Source organism: Oryzias melastigma, linkage group LG9, assembly GCF_002922805.2.
Source record: "Oryzias melastigma strain HK-1 linkage group LG9, ASM292280v2, whole genome shotgun sequence".
Lineage (NCBI taxonomy): Eukaryota > Metazoa > Chordata > Actinopteri > Beloniformes > Adrianichthyidae > Oryzias > Oryzias melastigma.
The window spans coordinates 3,801,110-3,811,848 of NC_050520.1; the positions used below are offsets into that span (position 1 = coordinate 3,801,110).

At 49.5% G+C, this 10,739-nt stretch overlaps 1 protein-coding gene across 4 annotated transcripts in view; it reads left to right on the forward strand.

Annotated features, from left to right (window-relative positions):
• Positions 1-10,739, forward strand: part of kank1a (KN motif and ankyrin repeat domains 1a) — a 42,139-nt gene that overhangs the window by 28,192 nt on the left and 3,208 nt on the right. For 3 of the 4 annotated variants that reach the window (XM_024275974.2, XM_024275973.2, XM_036213456.1), the window contains exons 3-9: positions 2,549-4,957; positions 6,446-6,583; positions 7,300-7,408; positions 7,492-7,674; positions 8,578-8,665; positions 8,732-8,951; positions 9,861-10,003. In XM_024275974.2, the coding sequence (XP_024131742.1) occupies positions 2,549-4,957; positions 6,446-6,583; positions 7,300-7,408; positions 7,492-7,674; positions 8,578-8,665; positions 8,732-8,951; positions 9,861-10,003 (3,290 nt within the window). Of the gene's footprint in view, positions 1-2,154; positions 2,328-2,548; positions 4,958-6,445; positions 6,584-7,299; positions 7,409-7,491; positions 7,675-8,577; positions 8,666-8,731; positions 8,952-9,860; positions 10,004-10,739 lie in introns of those variants that run through there. The other variant, XM_024275977.2, reaches the window with a different exon arrangement.

The window sequence follows — 10,739 nt, forward strand, 5'->3', positions numbered from 1 at the left end:
GCAGACCGTCAGGCCGCCGTCTCCGTCAGCTGCTCAGACGGGGAGGGGGGTCAGGAAAACTTTATATCTTCATTTAAAACAGAATCAAAACAAACTCTTCTTCTGAAAGTGAAACCTGAAGCTAAAACAGTACCAGGGGCTTTTATTCTGAAAGTACCACGGAGTATTAGGGCCACCAAAATAAAAGAAATATTACAACTTTAAATCTCTAAGTTTACAAGAAAAAAGTCATTTAGCTATGACTTCTAAAGTGATAAATATACGACTTTATTCTCGTAATTTAGCAGTTATGACTTTTTTCTTGTAAATTTACAAGATTTAAAGTCGTAATAATAAAAAAAACATTGTTTATATAGTGGTCCTAATACTCTGCCGTATGAAATAACCTCTGACTTTGAATGTGGAGGTTTAAGGCCACCAAGAAAAAAATTCCTACTTTAATCTCAGAATTCTAAACAGAGACAGAATTCTGAGTTTAGTCAGAATTTTCCTTTTTTTCCTCCGTGACCCTAATCCTCATCCGTAGGTTTTTGTTCCAGATTTTTACGTTTTTCTTATTCAGCTGCAAATTTATCAAAGTTTACTCGGCTTAAGCAAACCAAAGTCTAACTGTCGTGTCATCCAAAACTAACGGATGAAGCCAAATCTGCCTCAGAAACAGATTTATTGATCAGTGAAAGTTCACTAAAGCAGAACCGTTTTCTGACCTTTGACCTCGGCGTCCGTCTGATAACAGAAAAACAACCAGAACGCCGTGAAGCTGCTTCACGTCACTCTGAATTCAGCTCAATTTAATCCACAGAATCGTCCAGGAGCTGAAATGCTGAGAAAAACTGCATATTTATCGCTACTGTCTTACACGGCGGTGGAGAGCTGATGATGTGGGCTGTTGTTGTGTCCTAAAACATGAAAGGGATCAAAGGAACTGCAGCATATTTATGAACTGTATTAAGTTGACATCACTTTATTTTATCAATAGTTCCTGCAGAGACTCAAAGTTGTATTTACTCGACGATAATCTTAAAAACGGTCTTAATATAGTAATATATATACTGAATCTTTTTGTTCTAAATGAGGGAAATAACCAAAGAAATACTGACTTTAAAGTACCTACTATACTTGGGGTCAGCAATGTTTTATTTAACCAAGTTAAAAACTCCCGTTGAGAAAAGTGAAACACCTGAAAAGTGTTTTTAGGATTGTTTGTGTAAATGTGAAAACAAAATGATTTTGTATTCAGCATGATGGAAATATTGTGTTCCAGATTGTGTTACTACCAGGGCTCTGGATTTGATATTTTCATACTTCCAATAAAATGTTGAACGCCCTAAATAGTGAACTAAAGTGAAGGACTTTAGACACAACAAACTGTTCACTTTACCAGAACAAAGATTACATGTTGGTAAAGATGCTCCACACACTCTTGATTCCTGAGGGTGGTGTTTATCATGAGGAGTGAGCAGTCTCCTCACTAATAGAGGATCTTTGTTCCGTGTACTCTGAGGTTTTAAGGTTTCTGCAGAAAGTTTGAGAATAAAAGATCAAAGTTGGAAATAATCCAGTTTGGTTTGATTAAAAACAAAAATCTAATTTCTGTCATACCTGTCAGACTGACAGAGATCAGATTAATCCACTGACTCTATAATCAATACGATCATTCTAATCTAAGGATTAGGATTAAACTCCAGGTCTGTCTGCTAGAATGTGATTATTGATGACTGAGGGGGGGGGTATTCAGCTGTTGGAATTGCAGAGACAGGACCCGGTTCTGGATGTTTGGTTTGGAGGTGGAGGAGGAAGACTGGAGGGGGGGCGGGTCTGAGGCCGCACCCCCACCGGCGGGCGGCTCCGGTTTCCTCTGAAGAAAGTGCGCCGGTTTCCGTTTGACACAAGACTGTTATTGTGGACAGGACCCCCCCCCCCACTCCACAGAGCAACAGGACTCAGATTTGGGAAGGGAGGGGGCTGCTGACCAATGGAGCGCCTGAACAGAGCTTGGGGGGGAGCATTCACAGCTCTGGAGCCGGTTCCAGCCTGTAGCTCCGCCTCCACCGTGTTGACGGGAGGCGCTCTGGGAGGGGGGACAGGCTGCTGTTTATTTCAGGGCTGTGTTTGCTTTAGGTGCTGAGAGGTCTGAGCGTGCCCAGAACACAGCGCTGCGTTTAGCCAGCGCGGCTGCAGAGGCGGCGTGGAGTTTGGACTTGGGGCGCCCTGTCCCGTCTGGGTTTTGTTTCTGGACTTTGACGGCGGTTCAGTCGGGAAGAGCTGCGGGTTGACTCTGGAGTTTGGACCTGGAGGTTGTTTTGCTCACAGCAGCTGCTCTGCAGGTCAGACTTTATGAGGTTTCCGTCTCTGCGTGTCTCTGACTCCTCGCCGGTTATGGTCGGCGGCGAGGAGCTCCTCTGCTTGTTGGAACTCGCTGTTAAATTATGGTTCTTGAGAGAGGAACGCTCCGAGCTGCCTGACATTCCTGTCAGGATCTCTGGGGATGGAATGCATCTTTTTTTTTTTTTTTTTGACCGCTAACTTTTGCTGCTTTCTCTTCCAGGAGCGGCGAGCGGCGGCGGCGAGGAGGAGAAGGACTCCTACTACGTGGAAACTCCTTACGGTTATCAGCTAGACCTGGACTTCCTGAAATATGTGGAGGACATCGAGAGGGGCAACACCATCAAGAAACTGAGCATCCAGAGGAAGCCGCGAGCGTCCCGGACCCCCCCGGGCCCCCGGGGCGCCCCCCGGGCTGAATGGACCTCCACCGACTCGCTGTCCTCCTCCAACAGCGATGACAAGCAGTCCCCGCTCCCCTTCCCTTCCAGACCGGCGGACGGCCCCCCTCTGACCCCCACGCTCTCCAGAGCGACCTGCGACGCCCCCTTCCACCAGCTCCCGCCGGGCGCCGTGGAGCAGAGGCTCCTCCCACCGCCCTCGCCCAGGTTCACTCCTCGCCACAACTCACAGGTGGAGAAGACGCTGATGGAGACGCGCCGGCGGCTGGAGCAGGAGCGTCTGCTCCTGCAGCCGCACACGGAGGCTCTGATGCCCCGCCGCCGCCTCGCCAGCTTTGGCGGCGTGGGCTCCAGCAGCTCGCTGTCGTCGTATTCGGGGTCGGTGGGTCCGAGTCAGGCCCCGCCCACCAACGGACACCTGTCCAACGGAGATTATGGCGCCTACTTCCCGCCGTCTGTGGGCAGCTCCATCCGCCACAGCCCCCTGAGCTCGGGCGTGGCCACGCCCGTCACCAACGTCAGCCCGCTGCACCTGCAGCAGATCCGGGAGCAGATGGTGGTGGCGCTGCGGCGGCTGAAGGAGCTGGAGGAGCAGGTGAAGACCATCCCCATCCTGCAGGTCAAGATCGCCGTCCTGCAGGAGGAGAAGCGCCAGCTGGCGGCTCAGGCCAAAAGCCCCGCCCCTACTGGCTTCCGGAAGCGCTCCTACAGCGTGGGCAGCGCCGCTCAGATGGAGAACGCCGCTGGCTATAAGGAGGCGGAGCTTCACATCATGGAGCCCGAAGCCCAGGAGCAGCTGGACGAGCTCCGGCGTCTGACCGCTGAGGTCCAGGCTCTGGAGAAGACCACCAAGAGGAGCGGCGGGACTGAAGCCACGCTCCCACTCGAGGCTGTGGGCGGGGCTACAGACACGCAGCTGAAGGAAACACCTGAGCGGACTTGTCGGGATGTGGGCGTGTCGACGGAGCGGCTGCAGACGCAGAGTCTGGGTGTGGGCGTGACGGAGGCCATGCTGGGCGTGACCAGCGAGGCGGAGACGGAGATCGAGCTCCAGCAACAAACCATCGACGCTCTGAAGGACAAGATCTACCGGCTGGAGGTGCAGCTGAAGGAGACCACGCACCAGATGGAGATGGGGAAGCTGAAGCTGGAGCTCCACGCCGCGGGGGGGTCGACCAGGAAGAAGGCCGACAAAGGTCTGATGGTCCGGCCCGAGGTGTACAGCGTCTGCGTGGAGGCCAAAGTCCAGCTGCGCAGCCAGGGGGTGGGCGGCGACCTGCAGCTGGCCAAAGACCCAGAGACCCCGGCCGTTGGCGGGGCCCGCCTGCCCAGCACGCAGACGGTTTCTGCAGGCCCGCAGACCCCCATGGACCAGTGGGTGGTGCGAGAGCGGGTGCAGGTGCATGACAAGTGCGTCGGGAGGCGGGTGGAGACCTGCCACCAGCTGGTGGGGGCGGAGCTCAGTGTCTGTGAGGTGGGCGTGAACACGGAGGCGGAGTCCCGCTCTGTCGGCTGCGGGGACGGCCTGGTGGAGATTCCCGTGAAGACGTTTGTGTCGCGAGGAACGGAGGCGGTTCCTGTCGGGAGGACGGACTCAGCCGTCATGGCTGCCCCGCGGTCGGCCAGTCAGCAGACCAACACCGAGACCCAGGTCGCCGCCAAGTCCACCAACACCAACACGCCGGCTCTGACCGACTCCTCCACGGACACGCCGCTCTCGACCTGCGACAAGCACACCAACACCCCCCCGACCGAGACCAGGACCGTCGCCGCGGGGGAGGGACTCGTCAAAGACTCACTCAGCACCGCCAAAATGCGCTCGGTCGCCGTGGGAACCGTCTCAGACGCTCCCGCTAACCCCCCCTCCGCTAAAACCAAAGAGTGTGGGGTGGGGCCGCTGAGCATCAGCGACAACTTCCTGATCGGTTTGAAGACCAGGAGCATCGCGTGTGGCTCCGCCTCCCCCGTGGAGCCGGCGAAGAGCGAGGCCGCGGCGCCGCTCGGCGGCGTGGGGCTGGACCATTACATCGAACGGGTGCAGAAGCTGCTGCAGGAGCAGCAGGAACTGCTGGCGGAGAACTACAGCGAGCTGGCGGAGGCCTTCGGACAGCCGCACCTGCAGTTCGAGTCCCTGAACAGCCAGCTGGCCAGCACGCTGTCCTCCATCAACTCCGTCATAAAGTACGGCAACGCCGAGGACATCCTGAAGCTGCAGGCCGACCCCGGCTCAGGTGAGGACACCTCCTGTTCTTCAGGACACCTCCTGATCTCTGCAGGGAAACTTCCTGTTCTCCGAGTAATTTACTGTTCTCTAGGAAGCTGCTTGTTCTCCGGGGATCTTCCTGATCTCTAGGAAATTTCCTGATCCCCTGGAAACTCCTTGTTCTCTTCCTGTTCTTCGGGAAACTTCCTGTTCTCCAAGAGACTTCCTGTCCCCAAATAACTTCCAGTTGTTTAGGAAGCTTCTTGTTTTCTCTGGGAAACTTCCTAATCCCCAGGAGACTTCCCAGGAATCTTCCTGTTCTCCAAATAACTTCCAGTTCTCCAGGAAACTTCCTGTTTCCAAGGAAACTTTCTCCAGGAAGTTTCTTGTTCTCCAGGAGACTTCCTGTTCTCCAGAAACTTCACGAGAACAAAGGCTTTAGGCCCTTAAAGCAAGAAAACTGAAAACTATACAGTTTTTGATGATAGATGTAGAAGAAAAGAACTGAAAGGTTGTGGTTCGTTCATCTGTTAGCGTCTGTGTCTGCTTTGGTCTTCTGCTGAAACTTCCTGAAGCTGCTGTGAGGCTCGTCATGGAGTCTGATCTTCATGGATGCATTGAGGTCGTCTCTGACCCTCCACAGCTGGACCGTCTGGATGGGGGCCAGCACTGAGCTCATTTGTGTTGGCAGGCCGCGGCGTTGCACCAGCAGCCTCCTGCCTTCATGAACATCTCACTGCATAAGAGACGTTCAGAGCCGTGACTGTGGAGCGTCCAGCCCTTTTGTCCTCTGTGGTGAATACGAGCGCTGGTCCGAAACCGCGCCTGTTGTCTGTTGCAACACTGTCCTGTTGTGGACACAGTCGGACATGAGAAGGTCTGAGGAACGCTCCGGAACAGCAGCTCATTGTAAACCTGCTGCTCCTCTGAGATGAGAGTGAAGCTTCAGTAGAAACCTGATCAGGAAACTCGGAGAAACGTTCACTGGTACCATGGATGGATTCAATATTTAGGCCCCGTGTTTTAGCCTTTTTTATTAACCACGCCCACTTTCCTAACACATTCTTATCTTATGTTATATTGTTTTGTTCAGCTTGAGCCAAAGAGTCATGATTTAAATCTTCACGCCACTTCGCCAGCTCGCCGCTACGCTAACGCCGTTAAAAACCAACATTTGTTCCTAAACTTTTTCCTTTTGATGGTTTTAAGGTCGGAAGGTGACAGATGGAAATTCCCGGGAAGGTCAAAGATGTAAAAAAAGGAAAATTCTGAAAATAATCTGATCGTTTAGATAATGATTGCGGCGGCGGCGGGACAGAATGAAGCTCAGAGCTGAAAAGTTTAAACTGGTCTGTGTGGGGGTGTGGGGGAGGGGGGGTTAAAGCAGGTCAATCGTAACCTGATGAGATCAATAGTTCAGTTTGAGCTCAAAGGTCAGAAACAGTGTTCCAATCAAACACCGAAGCGAGCGACCGCAACGCCGTTAAAACGCCGTTTTCTGCCTCTCCTCCTCCAGAGGGCGCTCTGCTGCTGTCCGCCCTGCAGACGGACTCGTCGGCGGTCCAGACGGCGGCGGACGCCTCCCCCCAGCAGCAGATGAGTGCTGCTGAGCAGAAGAGGTGCATGGACCTGCAGATGTCCACGGCGCTTCACGGTACGGAACGACCAGCAAAGCGCCGAGGGTTCGACTCCTCCAGCCCAAAGTGTTTCCCTGAAGTTCTGCTCGTCTCTGGACTTCAGCAGGAAAGCGCTCCATGACTCGTATTTCATCATCAGTGTTTTAGTGTCATATATGATCATATATATGGATACAGTTTACTCTGAAAGGCTGAAGAAAGTCCTGGTACGGTCCCTTTAAGGACATTATTCTGGAGTTAAAGTTATTAAAGTTTTCAACTGACCAATCAAATACCTCAGTTAAAAGTAGGCGGAGCCTGCTGGCCTCCATGTTTGAAACAGATTTCATGTAGCTCACTTTGAACTGGTGTGGCCTTCCAACCAGCTCACTCCTGATTGGTGGGAGTGGTTGCCATAGAAACGACGACTCAGGCCAATCACTGCTTACTGACGACGTCTGACTCCAAGATGGCGGCGTCCATTTCACGGAAAATTGGCGACTGAATTGACTTGATTTGGTTGGAGCCGGTTGGTTCTTTGGTGGATTCAAACTCCAGTTCTCATATACAGTCGATGGTCCAGACTCAAAACTACATCCAGCTGAACGTACTCCTAATGTGGGGGGCGGGGCTTAAACCCAAACTTCCTGTTTTTTTTTTTTTTTTTTTAAAGCTGTTTGAGGTCAAACGAAGATGGTTTTGATCCTTTCTTTTTTTGAGACTCTTGTCTCCATGATGGTTTCTCTGTTTGCAGGACAGCCGTCTGCTCACAACACGCTCAAGTCCATTATGAAGAAGAAAGACGGCCGACCCGAGTCCAACGGAACCAAGAAGAACCTGCAGTTTGTGGGCGTGAACGGAGGGTGAGGTCCAGAAGCTGCTGCTGGAGCTGCTGGCTAACGGCCTCTGCTGAGTTTCCTGTCTTTGTCGCCCTCTTGTGGCTAAGGTACGAAACTACGTCCAGCGACGAGTCCAGCTCGGACGACAGCAGCTCCTCTGGGTCTGACGATGAGGAGGGAGACGAGGAGGAGGAGGAGACGGTTGGAGGAAAGGGGGAGGAGCTCCAGACTGAGGGAGGAGAGGAGGAGGAGCAGAAGGAGGACGAGGAGCGTTCTGAGAAGAAGGAGAGGCGAGTTAAGGAGTCCTTCGGGAGTCTTTCTCAACAGCAGGTTTAGAATCTATGAAACAGATAAAAACACAAAGATTCAAACATTTTTATCACTTTAAAATCTACAATTTTTCTGTCAACTTCCTGGTTAACTTCAGCCGTAAACGAAAACATCAACATCTCTGTTATGATGGATCATTCAACATCAGATCCTGTAAATGTTCTGACCAGTTTTACTGATGCTGTTACAGTAAATCCATGATCAGAAGATCCTCTATAGAAATAGAACAACTAGAAAACCCTCTCAGTCCTTTCAGCTGAACTGACACTGGAAAACATCTGTTTACAGACTGAAGTTTTTCATCTTTAGTGGAAAAAATCCTCTTAAATGAAAATGTTACAGACGCGTTCCAGAACTACTTCTCCAGCAGACAGACGATCATGAATCACCAGATTTTTTAACATCAATTACATATTCATATTTTTCTATTTAAATTGTTGACTACATTAAAAAAAAAAAAAATTGTCAGAACAAATTTCAGTAAACTGACTTAATTTATTCAAAAAATTATTTTAAATCATTTTACTTTGAAATTTTCAAAGTGTAAACCTTTACTGACACTTTATTTTGAAGGTTTATTTACCTGTTTTGACAGAAACGCATTTCAATAATTAATTTTCTTCAAATCCAACATTATTCTGCATCTTAGAGCCATATTAGCAGAACTGAAGTGGATTTTTATGAAACTGTTTATTAAGATTTTCGTTCTTGTTATTTTCTGGAACAAATCATGAACATCAGAGTCTGAGAAAACGCGTCTGATTTAAAGACATTTGAGTCCATAAATATCCAGGATATTTCAGGTTTTTCCTCCAATCTTTTCTCTCTAAATCTTGAAACTTTTTCTTCCGTTTGTGTTTCAGCTATGAGCTCAGCGAGAAGATGGCGGCGGCGTGCGGCGTGCTGAGAGCCCACCTGGACGACCCGAACGCTGTGAGCGGTAAAGAACTGGTGAGCAGCTTCCCCCTGAAGGTTCTGCTGTCCTGCGGTGGTGTCTGACCCTCGCCCCTCCCTCAGAGGGCCTGCATCAACACGCTGCAGCACGAGTGGTTCCGCGTCTCCAGCCAGAAGGCGGCGCTCTCCGTCATGGTGGACGACTTCCTCAGGCAGTTCCAGGCCGTCTCGCCGGCCGTGCTGCGCTACATCGTCAACATGGCGGACGGCAACGGCAACACGGCGCTGCACTACAGCGTGTCGCACTCCAACTTCCAGGTGGTGAAGAAGCTGCTGGACGCAGGTGAGGAGCCCGGCGCCGGCGCCATTCTGGTTTGTCTGCGCCGTTTCATCGTCAGACAAACGTCAGCTGGAAAACACAAAAACACGATTCTCCTTTAAAGAAAATCTATTTATGAAAAGATCAATTAGAGCGGAAATAAAACAAGTTTATGGAAATTCAGAAAATAAAGTTCTGAAAATAAATTGAAGTTTCTCAATGTGATAAAAAGACGAGAAGAATTTCATCTTAAAGCTGCAAAACACTGAGGGTTTTTTACACGTTTATGGTGGAAAACTCTACGAAAATAAACAGGAAGTCAAATCATATTTTGGTTTTTCAAAATAAAAGAGAACCAAAATGAAAGTTCTAATTTTAGGGAAATGATATTTATCTTTTTGTTCGTTTTGCTGCTTAACGCTCAGCAGAAACTAAGGTCAGATGAACATCTGCAGGTCTCCCATGAGACATGGATCTCAGGATTTTTACTAAAAATTCTGATTTTGTCACGAGGAATCCCAAACTCATTGTGATGGTGATGTGGGACAATAAAACATTTATTCTGTCAAAGTTTTTACCTCCGTCACCTGATGCCCCCCAGATCAGTCACTGGTCCACAGGGGGGCGCCATTCTGTCATCAGAACTGAACAAAACTGGATTCAGTTCCACCTTTTAAAGCAAAATATTACATTTTCACATGTAAACATTCAGTTGAGTTCAAAGTCTAAAATATTTCAGTCCCAAAGTCTTTTATTGTGAAAACAGGAAATAAGTTTTAGATGAAACGTCCGGTTCTTCAGCAGCAGAGCTCAGAACCGCTACAACAAACTCCAATATAAAAGTCTTTGAGCCGTTTGTCCTCCTGCAGCTGCATGCAGGCATGCATACGTGTCTGCGCAGCCGCCAGGCTGACTGCGCCGTTTGTCTTTCAGACGTGTGTAACGTCAACCAGCAGAACAAGGCGGGCTACACGCCCATCATGCTCGCCGCGCTCGCAGCCGTGGAGACGCCCAAAGACATGAGCGTGGTGGAGGAGCTGTTCGGAAAGGGAGACGTCAACGCCCGAGCCAGCCAGGTGAGATGCCGGAGGTCAGAGGTCACGTAATGCAGCCAATCAGAGAGCGGCTCAACCATGTTTAACCCTTTCACTGTTAACTCAACCAAACGGTGGAGAAAATTTAGAAAATATGTTTTTAAAAATATTGATTGTGTGTATTAATCAAAGTACGGAGCCCCTAAGGCGACGGAAGAGGAAAAAAAATGACTGTTGTGCAAAGGAAAGTAACTGGTTAGTATTTTTCTACAATTTTTTTTTACTTCAATATTCAGTTACTACTTGGTGCACACCAGATACTAACCAGAATTTTATTTTCTAAAAACTGAAGTAAAAAAAAACCCAAAAAACTGGACAATGGTCTATGTATTTTAAGGCAAAAATATAGATTTTTTGCTTTTTTTATGCAATTACTCTTTAGGGGCTCCGTACCAAAGCATTAAGCAGCAGAAAAAATCATTTTATTGGTGATTTATTATTTATTTATTTATTTTTTGGGGGGGTAGTTAAAGGGTTAACATCAGGACTTTGGTGACACCTGGTGGTCAGGTGTTCCATGATGACTCCAGTCCAGGTTTTGGGAGAGGAGCCTTTGGATTTTCTGTTCCTGAAACGGTACCTTTCAAACGGTGCTTCTAAACCGAGAAAAACACAAAAACATGTGAAGCAGGGCGACGGGTGAAGGAGGGCGACGGGTGAAGCAGGGCGACGGGTGAAGGAGGGCGACGGGTGAAGGACGGCGGCGGGTGAAGGAGGG